Source organism: Grampus griseus (genome assembly GCF_964374135.1).
Source record: "Grampus griseus genome assembly, chromosome: 13".
Taxonomy (NCBI): domain Eukaryota; kingdom Metazoa; phylum Chordata; class Mammalia; order Artiodactyla; family Delphinidae; genus Grampus; species Grampus griseus.
Window position 1 is genome coordinate 20,718,637 of NC_139007.1, and position 13,844 is coordinate 20,732,480.

Sequence of the window (13,844 nt, forward strand, 5' to 3'; positions counted from 1 at the left end):
GTTCAAACAAAGGTGGGACCTTAGAATCTTTACTCGTTCATCATACAGCTGATGAAAGAGTAAAGATTCTGTGCATTTTCTCATTTCTGAGTAGTCTGTCCTTGAACAGTTGTACAGTGCAGCTGGGTACAATGGCCAGAACGTGTACTCTGATAATCAACAATCAAGTTCTTCTAAGTTTAAGCAGAATAAGCTTGCTCAAGCTCCCATTAATTCAAAATTCTGATAGTCAGTAGCTTTCAAAGCCTTCAGTAGAAGTTTAACCAAATAATCTTTAAAGTTCTTTTTGGCTCTAGAATGCTAAGATTGTATTTACTTGTTCATTAAACAGATTAATAATATTTTTTTCTGACTGCTTAAATCATTCAGATTCCTCATTAAAATTTCATTTTAGTGCATAAGTTTAATTGAAATTAAATTTGGTAAAATATTATGGTAAACAGCTGTAGGTTTTAAGTGAAAAAGGAATAGTGACTAGATATATTTTTACCATGTTTTTGCCCCATAGTATTGCTTTAGTAATCAAGCTTTCTTTTTTTTAACTTAAATCTTTAATTTATGAAACTATATTTCATGAGAAATTGAGCTGTCAAAAGTGCCTTAAACAGGACTTTCAAATTCACCATAATTACAGAGATACAATTTTTACTCTTGCTTGTGCCTGAAATTTTGTTTCAAGTCAGGTGTTAAGGAGAGCTTTGAAGATTTTGGCGTCATATCACATTTGCATAACTGTTATCATTATCCTATAATAAAAAAAAACCCTAGTTCTTGAAATACTGGAAAGATTTTTTTTTTGGCTGTGCCAGGTCTTAGTTGCAGCATGCGGGATCTTTTAGTTGTGGCATGTGGGATCTAGTTCCCCGACCAGGGGTGAACCTGGGCCCCCTGCATTGGGAGCGTGGAGTCTTAACCACTGGACCACCAGGGAAGTCCCTGGAAAGATTTTTAATAGTGAAAAATTCTCTTCCTTTCCATGAGCAAATGTTTTGCGTTGGTGGGGGGAGAATATTAACAGCTTTTCCCAATTAGTGGTTTTATGCATTGTCCCAATACCATATCTAAGATTAGGCCCATTTTAATCTTGTGCTCTCTATACCGACCACATGCTATATTACTAGTAATGAACTGCTATTCATGTTGGTCCTGTCTTGCCAAGAAATTACATTATCCTCAGTATATTTAATGAGTGACTAATTCCAAGTACTTCATCTAAGAAAATCAATTTATGTATTTTTATTCAAATCTTACTTAAAATTATGTGGCATGTTCTCAGCCCTTAAAGGGTTAAACTTCATGGTATGTAGAAAACTTAGATTCAGTCTCTTGCAGGTGACAGTTGAAGTTTTATTATTCTGACTTTTAATGTTTCATGCCACTATGCCTATGTGCCCAACTAGATTTTAACTCCATTGAGAGTGGGAAGTAAGAGAATGTCTTAGAGTTGTAATATATTACTATTACAAAGATAATCTGATTGAGCATGCTGATTTTACAAGTGAGGAACTGCAGCCAAGAGAAAGGAAGTGAAATATCTGAAATCACAGAGCAAGTTAGTGGTAGGGCAAGAACTTCTGGTCACCATTTAGCATGCTTATCATGTGTTTGTTGCAGACCGGCCTTTCACGTTTGCCCATGCCTCTTCTTTCTGTTTCTTTTGGCAGAACCAAAGGGCAGAAGGAAGGGGGAAATCTATTAATAATAGATTTATTAAAAATAAAAGGAAAAGAGAAGGAAAAAAGAAAACCACTGCAAACAAACTACCAAACGTGATCAAACAAGCTAGGCGTTAGCCTGGTAGTGTGTGAGGAATTGACACTTTAAATCCAAACCCTTCATCACGTGCTTCTAAATGCTGGGGTAGGAGTATGCAGGACAAAAGCCTGAGACAGATGAGAGGACTGGCACTCAGGCCACTCACGAGCTGGCAGAAAACGGTGGTTTGCTGTTCTGTAGGTAGCTGCCATGTGATCTGGGAAACACTGTCAGCCAAAATTTCTCTCTAATGAGAAAAATAACACTTAGTTCTATCAAGATGATAAATAAGAAAATGCTGTGTTCTTGGACAGCTGATGCGTTTTCATCCAGAAATTCAATATGTTTGTTTTACCAGCTTTTCATGATCTGAAAGGAATAAATTGCAGAAATTAATCACTTTTACATACTTCCGTGTAATCTTCTTGAGATCACTCTTCACCCCATGCATACCATTCTAGACACGAAAGTGATAAATACTGTGGAAATAAGAGAAATAAATGCAGAAACTAAGCATCATGGCAAATGTAATTCTACTCAAGTTTTCTTTATCTATATATATATATATATTTAAGTTTTACATAGTCATTGGCTTCTCCAAAAAAAAGTAACTGGATCAGTAATGTTAGAGGCCTTGTCATGTAAGTAAACAATAATACATGAATGATTTTTGAATGAATGACATAATTGAAGTGATTGGAGATGGCTGATTTAAAAGGGTGTATTACACGTTGACTGGCAACTGACAGCCTGCTATAAATGTGATTTTTTAGGTCCATAGTGGTTTTTGTTTTTAATCTGAGGCAACATTTACAAATTGAGATATTTTACATCACAAATTCAGACTTTTGTCTTCTTTTGAAAAATTAGTTAAGTCTGGCCCACACCCAGCAAGACAAAAGCGGTTGCTTTTATTTAGGAGAGAGACTGCGTGTTGGCCTCCATTCATTCACGCACTTCCTCATTCAACAAGTATTTTTTGAGTGACTACTGTATGCCAGGTATTAATCTAGTACAGGACTGAACAAAACAGTCAAAACCCCCTGCCTTCGTGGAGCTTATCTGTTACCAAGATGAGTAGGTAAAATATCTATGTTAGTGATAATTGCTAAGGTGAAAACAGTGAAAGGAAGGGAATATGGACGGTGTGCATGGGGAGTGGGATTGAAATTTTAAATAAGAGCCTCACCAAGAAGGTGACTTTAATAAAGGGTACTTGTAGAGCTTGCCACGCAGGAATCTGTAGGAAGAGAGTCCCAAGCAGAGCAACAGTAAGTGCAAAAGACCTGAGGTTGGAGCATGTCTGGAACGTTTGAGGAAGAGCAAGGAGGTTGTTTCTGTTCTGTTTTTCTTACAGCACACTGTTCCTGTATCTGTTTCAAAGGTCAGTAGAGACCAAGAGGTCTTCATTTTTCAAGAACAGAAGAAAACATATCTCTTTGGGAAATAATAAATATTTCTAGGCAGTGTATCTCTGTTGAAAAGGACCACCCTAAACACAACTATGAAATAAAACAGTGGCAGCTGTGACTACGTTACAGAAAGGATGCCCGAGGAAAACTTTAATGCTTGGAAAACAGGAGTACTGTTTCAACAGGCTTTGCTTTTGCATGAGCATACTGTGATGCTGCTGCAATGTGTTTATTAAGTGGGAAATTTTCTCATACATTAAAACCAGACTTAAGTTTATGAAAAAGTGTTCCTAAAGTGCATCAGGATTGTTGCCCTGCCTAGATAAAGGCATTTGCAGATAGATATCTCAGCAAGACAAAGAACTTAGAGAACAGGTTACGTGAAAAAGTTAAATTAGTCATTTGTGATGTTTTCTGCTGCAGCTGATAAGCACACAGATATAAATAACAGTGGAATCTTTCTTATATGGAGATTAGGTTCTAAAGTCAGCACATAAAGCAAAGATTTGGGATGGTCAAAATTATTCTTGAAAATCTCTTAGAAAGGTATCACAGATCTTCTCTCAATTAAGTCCCATGTAGCCGGTTTTATTTCCAATGTTGGAACCAGAACTCCATTTCCTCACATGAACTAGTCTGCCATATTATAGGAACAAAACCAAACAAAATGTTTTTTAAATGCTAGCATTCCACTCAGCACAGGGATGTGATCCACATTCCGGGAGAAAACATGTTCGTATCCCTCCTCTCACACTTATTCTAGGGCATATAGTTCCTTGAGCGTGTAACATTGCCCAATACCTGTGTCAGGTATTTCTTTTCTCTCCACATACAAGTAAATTCAGTGAAGATGGCATTCATTTCTACTGTATCACCTAGTTATTTGTATTTACAGTTACTCCACAAAGCAAAAGTAATAGGTAGTGCATGAAGCAGCAAGAAGTATGATTATTATTCAGTAATAGATTCCTTTTTCTCCAGAATATTGCCCCTGTTTAAAAGCTGTTTAATCACACATCAAGGCAAACAGTTAGTGGCTTTATGCAGTCTCTGTCATAGCTTACAGTGAAAATAGAATTAAAGTATACCTTGCCAGTGGTGGTTAAAATACCCTTTGTTATGATAGGAGACCTAGATTTTTGAAATTCCAACTAACTCGGATACTGGTGGGAAAACATATTGATACTAAAATCTTTTCTTTCATTTGCCCTATGCTTTCAGGTAATGGTCCATAGATCGCTGACCAAGGAATTGATTTCTGAGTTAGAGTTTAGGAAAATATATCAGATTTGTTGGTTTATATATGTTGGATTTGCTTGAATTTATTGATATCTGAGGTATTATTTTCTGCATGGTTGACCACTGAAAATAATGGGTATCTGCAAGATATTACTGAAAAAAAAGACAGCCCAGTAGTTAAAGTCCTTTATTTGACTTCTCATTGGAGAAAAAAATTTGAAGACCATGCCACAGATCATAATCCTCTTAAGAAAATGTTACAGAAATAAGCAGTGATAAAAGTATTTGAGGCCTGAAAAATGCTTGATAGGACGTAGTGTTTTAAAATCATTTCTAAACCATTTCAGAAGGTTCTAGAAAACATAATCACTTCCAGCCACCCCCCGCCCCCAAGAAAAACCTTTTGAAACTGATTTGTGAGCTCAGTCGTCCCATAGGTTTCTTAAGACACTATCTCCCATATCATACTTGTTGGATTCTAAATTATAAAGCTTGTTGGCTTCACATTGCTCTTTTTCACTTTTTTTTCCCCTTAGTTGGTAAAGTGACTAAACCAGTATTGGAGATTCCCAGCAAAAAGCAGGAGTTTACACCTGCAGTATTTCTTCTACAGTCTCTCCTTCTTCCCTTTCAAACACAACTTTACCAGGACTTTAAGAAAAGCATACATACATCTTAAGCGGAACCTCAGCAACCGTTAATTACATTGGTAGTGGGCGCTCTGGTGATCTCCTCACCCTTCTGATGCCAGTGAGGTAGAGGGTGATGGGCATACCTTGCTGTGGTACACACCAGGTGACTAGCATGGGCAGGCATCCCGCGGGCGCTCTTTTGCACACTTGTATTTTGGGGGCCAAGTTATTGTGGCAGTGCTGTAGATAGGAGGAAATTAAATTACAATATTAATTTTGGTGTGTGTGAAATATCGCCAGACTTGACACTAAATACAAAATATCCAGCCTTTATCCTAGATTTTGTGTGCATTAAAAATTCTCAGGATTAAGGTTAATTTGCAATTCTGAATCTTCTCTCATCAGTTTTCTGGAAATTTTATATATATATACCCATGAATTAGATATTAGTATTTTATTCTTTTAATTGCTGGCTTACATATTTGTAATGTATTCTATGTTTTTTGTTTTTTTTTTTTTTAGGAGGAAACACAGTCATTACTAGAAAACCTGCATGTTTACCATACAAATTACTTCCTGGTTTTGAGATGTCTTCATCAGTTCACCTCTTCTCTTCCCAAGTACCCACTGGGTCGACAGGTAACTAGAACTTACTCATTTGGAATCTACAAAGTAGGAATATTAGTGGGTTTTTGCTTTGAGTTTGGTAGCATTCAGGCATCAGAATTTGAAATGGATCCAAATCTTGCAGTGAGTACGCAATCTAAATCCATTCCAGCTGTATACTTTACTCGTTATTGAAACAGTATTTTTTGTCTGATGGCCACAACTAGAAACAGCCACATGAATCCAAGTGGTGTTGCTTTCTCTCCAATGTACATGTGCTAAGGCATTTAAACTTGTTTTCTTTAACATTTCTTTGTCACTTATACTGAGAGAGCTGATCCTCCACTTTAGTGAAATGGAAAAAGGAATCTGTTTGAGACCATTTAATGGTTAACCTTGCATTACGCCCAGAGCTAAAGGGAGGCAGTTTAAGAATTTGCTCCTTGCAAAATTATGCTCTGCTGGCCTTCGTGTCATAGCATAAACCTGTGAACCACCTGTCAAGTGAATGCAATGGAAGAATTCTGTATTCCTAAATCTTTGCATCCTTAACTCAAAAGGTTTAGAGAACAAATATAAATATGTAAGAATGACTTGTTTATAAGACATTTTCTGCCATTAAACCTTTTTAGTAATCACATCATCATTTTAATAATTTTCTTATTACAAAGTGACCGGTGATATCAGCCAATCCCAATATGGTCTCATTTTACTTTCATGTGAATGGTGTTTTATGTAAATGCCTGATCCATGTGATATATGCCAAGTCTGTTGTCATCTACAGAAAGTGGCTGTTTTTAATGACATTATTTTTTTTGACTTGACCATTTATGATTTTTCCAAATGTAGTGTGCAAACTTAGGAGATCACTTTTGATTCCTCACAAGTGTGCTATTCACTTCCAGATCAGAGAGCTGTACTGCACGTGTTTAGAAAAGAACATACGGGATTCAGAGGAGTATGCATCGGCTTTGCAGCTGCTGAGGTAGTTTGTTTTTTTCCTTTTTTGTCTGCTCTAAGCCTGCCAATAAGTAACACCTGCCTCCAGAACTCTGCCTGCCAGGGAGTTTCATAAGTAGCCATGTTGTAGCTAATATTTGTACATGTCTTGAATTTATGTTTGTAGCTTATAGTGTTTTTAATGTAGCAACCATCCATTTCTTTGCTGGTTTTACCTTGTTTTTGAACTTTTGATTTTTTAAGTAAAATGAGTGTTTATTTAGTGAAATATTGACACTACACAGGGAGAACTTAGGTATGGATCATTTCTATCCAGCCAGCTTGCTGTCCTGGTAGGGAAGGTGGTCATGGAAAGCAAGCTCACATGGCCCTGACCTGGTTGGGCAGAGGAGCAGCGTCACTGGGTGAAATGCATCCTGTGAAGGAGGCCACGGCTGATGCCTTCTCCCACCTGAGCTGGCTCTATCCACATTAATTTAATATTGGCTAAGTCATAAATTATTTGTCTAATATTATATGAATAAATAAGATATCTTGGTGTTATCAGATATCAAAGATCACTTACTATCCCTGACAAATCTACCTTTTAAAGTTATAATTATTTGTTTTCCTTGGCTTTACTTCTTATATGTATGGTGACTTCTTAGTCTTTCATAAAAATAATGACCACATGGATAGTGAGATAAGGGAAATCAAGTGGAGTTAAGTTTCTGAACACAGTCTTATAATTTTCTTCAGTGGATATAAATGCTTATATGAAAATATCATAAAAAAGTCTGAGAACTGAATATTTATTAAGTCTTGGCTTCCCCTGGGCCCACAAGAAAAGAACAGATGGGCACAGTAGGAGGAAAATTCACATTAAAAGCACTTTAAGTCCGGAGACTTAATAATACAAATGTTAGTAATCTAGCAGGTGCAGTTTAAGATAGGAAACTAATTTTATGCTATCTGGAAAAATAACTCCTCATGGAAACTAGATTGCCACTGAAAAGCTATGTTTTATTTCATTTTTTTAAATGCCAGTAACAGATTTCTATGTATTTATATACTTCAACTGGAATGTTTCTGAGACTTCTTTTGTTTTCTATTCAAGTCAACATACTTATCTCAAACACCCAGTTGATTCTTGCTGGGTTTCCTCTTTAACCTTCGTGATTAGTAATTGCCTTCCTTTTCCAGTTGGGTATTTCCAAATTTGCAGATTTCTTTGTCAGAGAGGGACTTGTTCTTCTCCTTCTGCATCTCCCTGGCACTGGCAATCTTGGGGTTCAAGTCAGGGATCAAGAATGCCAGTTCCAAATTAGGGTAAGGAAATGTGAGCAATAATAGTAATGGTATGCACTATTGAACAGTAGTAACCAGGGTTTATGAAGGCTTGCTGTGTGCCATGCTGTGTTGGGCACTTTCAGTACATTTTCCTGAGTAGTACTGAGTCTAATACTCAGTGCACATTTGTGGCAGACACTGTTAGCCACACTTTACAGCTGAGGAATCTGAAGCATAGAGAGGGTTTAAGTGATTTGCCTGAGATCTCATAGTTGTTGATGGAACCAGGATTCTAATCCAGGTCTGACTTCAAAGCTGTTATACTTTCCACCGTTCTTTGCTAAGCTCTAAAATAGGGATGTGGGGATCTGAGTAAAGCAGAAGCAATGAACAGAAAGCAAAGTTTCAGTCATTTTGCTAAGCTGAGGTCAGAAACATAGGAATATTAAAAACACTAAGGATCAAATATACAATAGCTGCTACAGCAAGGGCAGGCAAGAGTCTGGGAACTACGAGAGAGAAAGGAATCTGGCATCCTCCAAACTGAAATTCTTCTTTTTCCCTTTGTACAGATTAGATGTGGAGAAAAAGTCAGGGACACTCATCAGTTTAGGCATTCTAAGTAGGAAATATCTGAATTTAGGAAACCAGACATTCTTGTCTTCTGTCGTCAAATAATTGAAGTCATAAGAGAAAATAAGGTTAAAATGATCACTGAATGTTACTTTGGAAAGAAAAACTAAGGTACTGTTAGAAACATAGTCTAGTAACATTTCCAATTTGAAATTTTTGTTAAGAAGTACTTTAATGGCAATATTTCTCTTGAAAAATCCATTTTATCTGGAAACTGACATGTTTAAATAACCATAGATCTACTTGTTGAAACATTTTTTGACCATTAAAAAGTACTTAATTCCTAACATTTGTGTGGAACCACAAAAGACCCTGAAGAACCAAAACAGTTTTGAGGAAGAACACAGGTGGAGGCATCATGCTTCCTGATTTCAGACTACATTACAGAGCTATAGTAATCAAAACAGTATGATATTGGCATGAAAACAGACACATAGATGAATGGAGCAGAATAGAGAACCCAGAAGTAAACCCATGTTTACATGGGCAATTAATTTATGACAGAGGAGCCAAGAATATACGATGGGGAAAGGACAGTCTTCAATAAATGGTGTTGGGAAAACTGGACCACTATATTCCACCATACATAAAAATCAACTCAAAATGGATTAAAGACTTGAACATAGAGTTGAAATCATAAAACTAGAAGAAAACATAAGTGGTAAGGTCCTTGACATTGGTCTCGGCAGTGTTTTTTTGGCTTTGACACCAAAAGCAAAGGCAAAAAAAAGCAAAAGTAAACAAGTGGGACTACATCAAACTAAAAAGCTTCTGCACAGTTAAAGAAACCATCAACAAAATGAAAAGGCATCCTACAGAATGGGAGAAAATATTTGTAAATCATATATCTGATGAGGGGTTAATATCTAAATTATATAGAGAACTCACACAACACAATAGAAAAAAAAATCTGATGAAAAAATGAGCAGAGGATATGAATAGACATTTCTCCAAAGAGGACATACAGATGGCCAACAGGTACATGAAAAGGTGCTAAACATCATTAATCATCAAGGAAATGCAAATCAAAACCACAATAAGATATTGCCTGTCAGAATGGCTATCATCAAAAAGACAAGAAATAACAAGTGTTGGACTTCCCTGGTGGCGCAGTAGTTAAGAATCTGCCTGCCAATGCAGGGGACACGGGTTCAATCCCTGGTCCGGGAAGATCCCACATGCCACGGAGCAACTAAGCCCGTGCGCCATAGCTACTGAGCCTGCGCTCTAGGGTATGCGAGCCACAGCTACTGAGGCCACGTGCCACAACTACTGAAGCCCGCACGCCTAGAGCCCAAGCTCCGAAATGAGAAGCTATTGCAGTGAGAAGCCCGTGCACCACAACGAAGAGAAGCCCCCGCTCGCCACATCTAGAGAAAGCCAGTGTGCAGCAACGAAGACCCAACAACGAAGACCCAACGCAGCCAAAAATAAATAGATAAATAATTTTTTTTAAAACAAACAGAAAAACAAGTGTTGATGAGGGTGTGGAGAAAAGGGAACCCTTGTACCCAGTTGTTCAGAATGTAAATTGGTGGAGCCACCATGGAAGACAGTGTGGAGGTTCCTCAAAAAATTAAAAATAGAGCTACTTTATGACCCAGCAATCCCACTTCTGGGTATTTATCAGAAGGAAACAAAAGCACTAACTCAAAAGGATATCTGTACCCCTGTGTTTATTACAACATTGTTTACAATAGCCAAGACATGGAAGCAACCTAAGTGTCCATCAATGGATGAATGGATAAGGAAGATATGTGTGTGTGTGTGTATGTGTGTATTATTCAGAAATAAAAAGAAGGAAATCCTGCCATAACACTGAACTCATAGATACAGAGGACAGATTGGTGGTTGCCAGAGGTGGGGGGGTGGGCAAAATTGGTGGTGGTCAAAAGGTGCAGACTTCCAGTTGTAAAATAAAGAAACCCTGGGAATGTAATGTACAGCAGGGTGACTGTAGTCAATAATATTGTATCGTGTATTTGAGAGTTGCTAAGAGAGTAGATCTTAAAAGTTCTCATCAAAAGAAACAAAAATTGTAACTACATGAGTTGACAGATGTTAACTAGACTTATTGTGGTGATCATTTCACAAAATATACATATATTGTATTGTTTACCAGTAACTAATGTGTTATATGTCAGTTATATCTCAATTAAGAAATATTTACAAGGAACTTGTAATAATGTTGAAAAATGTCAAGTATTCATGAGTGGAAAAAGACCTATAGAATTTTATATTACAGTTATTTAAAAATGTAGGCAGCAGACACTGATGTGTGGAGAGCATGCATTTTTCTTTTTTTTAACTTTTTTCTTTTTTGGCTGCGTCAGGTCTTCATTGTGGCACGTGGGGATCTTTGTTGCGGCACACGGGCTCTTTCTGTTGCGGCGCGCAGGCTTCTCACTAGCTGTGGTGTGTGGGCTTTCTCTCTCTAGTTGTGGCGCACGGGTTCCAGGGTACTTGGGCTCTGTAGTTGTGGCGTGTGGGTTCCAGAGCGTGTGGGCTTTGTAGTTTGCCTCACGCAGGCTCTCTAGTTGAGGCACGTGGGCTCAGTAGTTGTGGCACGTGGGCTCAGTTGCACCATGGCATGAGAGCATGCATTTATAATATGTCATAATCTGACATGAGTACAAGGGTCCTGCATGTCTTCCATAACCTTTGCTCTCTCAGTCAACTCTTGGAGCATGAAGACCACATTCTTTTATAGGATATGAGTTGGTTAATTTTCACTCAACTGCGTGTCATTATATAAGGGTATATTTAAGTTAAAACACCATTTGGGGACAGAACGTGGTAAAAATTACGCTGAGCATTGAGCTGGGAGAGTGGCTTTTCCTCATCAGGCATGAAAGACATTAAGAGGAAACATTGATCTGTTTTCTATTGGAGAAAATTTCTAGACAGCCACCTAAAAATCCAACACTAGACAGAGAATTTTTAAAATTTGAAAAACCATGCTTCAGTAATAAGGTTTTATGGGTTGACAGAAATCATAAAGTCCTCAACTTATAGGCCCATGAGAGCTCAGCTGGACTGAAGCACACTGCCCTCTGCCAGCAGTACCAGTGGAGCGCCACAGCAATGATTCTTAGATTGGGGGTAATGAAAAGTGTGCCCCTCTTCTTAGGAGAATTTACTGTGCCCCCCACCCTGTCAACTGAAAATCCCTCATCTAGAGTTATCCCATTGTTTTTCCCCAATAAGGAAACCAAAGCCAGAACCGTTGAGTGACTTTTCTGCAGTTGGCAGAGCTGGAATTTAAGTCCGAATCTTCAAACAAAGTTCAGTCAGTTTTTCAGCCCTATTCCAATTATTCGAGAGGTAGTATAAAAAGAAATTTATATGGGTTTGTGGCCAGTAGTCCATGATAAGAACATACCCAAAATTTTATTTTATTATTTTTATTTATTTTTGTTTTGTTTTGTTTTGTTTTTGCGGTATGAGGGCCTCTCACTGTTGTGGCCTCTCCCGTTGTGGAGCACAGGCTCCGGACGCGCAGGCTCAGCGGCCATGGCTCACGGGCCCCCACTGTGCCACCAGGGAAGCCCCCCAAATTTTAAAATGAGCCAGCAGAGCAAGCTTCTGTGGCCTCAGACCCCCTCCCATCTTGACACTAGTCATCTTGGCACAGTGTGCAGGCATGTATATGAAAGGAGCCACAGTGTCTAGTCTGCTTATCCCAAGAGCAACGTTATGAGCTTGCCATAGAAACACATTTGTAAATTGAAGTTGAGTGATAGCTGAGGGAATTTACTTTAGGCTGAAAGAGATTATTCTAATTCCTGAATAAGGCTTTTGAGTTAAACAGTAATATATTAGCAGGTCAGCTCAGCTTTCATTGAGTTAAAAAAACATGACTCAAGTAATAATATTAACATTTGATCACTTTAGCTTAGTTCAAAGAGGCTAGAGATTTAGAGTCTAAATAATGCATTGTTTCTTGACTTTGCAGATCAAATTTTGATGATATTTAAAGATCCTGTTATGAAAAATGACACAGCTCCACAGTATATGAGGTGCTTCCTAAATAGCAGTAATCTAACTTTTGATGATCAAGATTTATCCATGTGGAAGCTATGTGAGACTGCACCACTAAAATATGATTTCTTTTAGAACAGGGATTGCTAATCCTGAATTTGCATCATATCAGGCCCTCCACAATTTTCTGTGTGCTGGTGGTAAAATCAAACAGCTGAATTGTTGAAGCTCATTTTAAAGCAGAAGATGCTGAGTGGCACTGTTTTTGGAGTAATGGTTTTCAGGCTTTAGTGTACATAAGAATCGGTCGAGGTATTAAATGTATAGATTTCTACCCTCTCCACAAAGATTCTGATCTGACTGCTGGGCGCCTGGGTGTGGTGGTCAGCAGGAATCTGCATTTAAGAAGCACTTCACCACGTTTGGACAGGTGGTCTAGGGACCACACTTTGAGAAACGCTGTTCTAGAAAATAAAGGGGAATAAAAAAGGGGTACAAAATTGAGGGAAAAAAATGAAGCCATCAAAGAAAAAGAAGCTGGATGGCTTTAGGCAGTTGATCTCAAATTAGTTCCAAAACTAGACTAAGGTATTCCACTGCTAATAGTGAACAATGGTTTTTATCTCAATAAACAGAAACAAGATCTGCATTTGTATTTTGTTTTTCTTTATTAAAAATTTAGTGTGTACTGCCACTTTTTTGCTAGTAAAATGAACAGGTAGCTAAGAAATATTAATTTAAAAAAATCAGCAATTGCTGATCAAACTGAATTTGACAACTTTATTTCTTCTGAACTCAGGATTGTACTTGTAGTACATCAATAAAATAGGTATATATTTTATGTTTCTAAAGTTGTCTCTAACCATATGGTAGAGTTAACTTGATTCATTTTGACATACTAAAAAGAGCATGGTGTTCCACAAAGGGCCCCGTGACTTTCAGGTGCTCCCCTACATGAGCCAATTTGAAAATAGAGAAATTATTCTTCACATTAGGTCATGAAATTCTTTTTCAGTGCATGGCCATTGCCTTGTTCATCCATTAAAAAAAATGTTTTTTTAATACTTGATAACGTGGAGTCACTGACTGATGACAAAGATGACACAGTGTGGGGTCCTTACCCACACTGAATTTTGGCCAAGTGGGAGATTAAGGTGGATAAGTAGACAGGCAGGTAGAACACAGAGTAATAAGTGCTGCGCTGGGTGAGGTCTAGGGCACTAAGGAACTAATAGACTGGACAGTTAACCTCTGTTTGGGAGGTCGAACAGTTTCTTGGAGGAAGTGGTGTCTGATATGAAATATCAAGGTTAAAAGGAATTATGCATATTTTTGGTTTCTATTTCACTTGTTAGGA

General features: G+C 37.8%; 1 protein-coding gene across 8 annotated transcripts in view; it reads left to right on the forward strand.

The window, feature by feature from the left end:
• ORC3 (origin recognition complex subunit 3) overlaps positions 1 to 13,844 on the forward strand; it is a 61,457-nt gene that overhangs the window by 26,961 nt on the left and 20,652 nt on the right. For all 8 annotated transcript variants that reach the window (XR_014297593.1, XM_082668657.1, XM_082668658.1 and 5 more), the window contains 2 exons: positions 5,561 to 5,677; positions 6,550 to 6,629. Coding sequence is in view for 7 of the 8 variants with exons in the window: in XM_082668657.1 (XP_082524783.1) it covers positions 5,561 to 5,677; positions 6,550 to 6,629 (197 nt within the window). In the remaining variant the exon portion in view is untranslated. The remainder of the gene's footprint in view (positions 1 to 5,560; positions 5,678 to 6,549; positions 6,630 to 13,844) is intronic.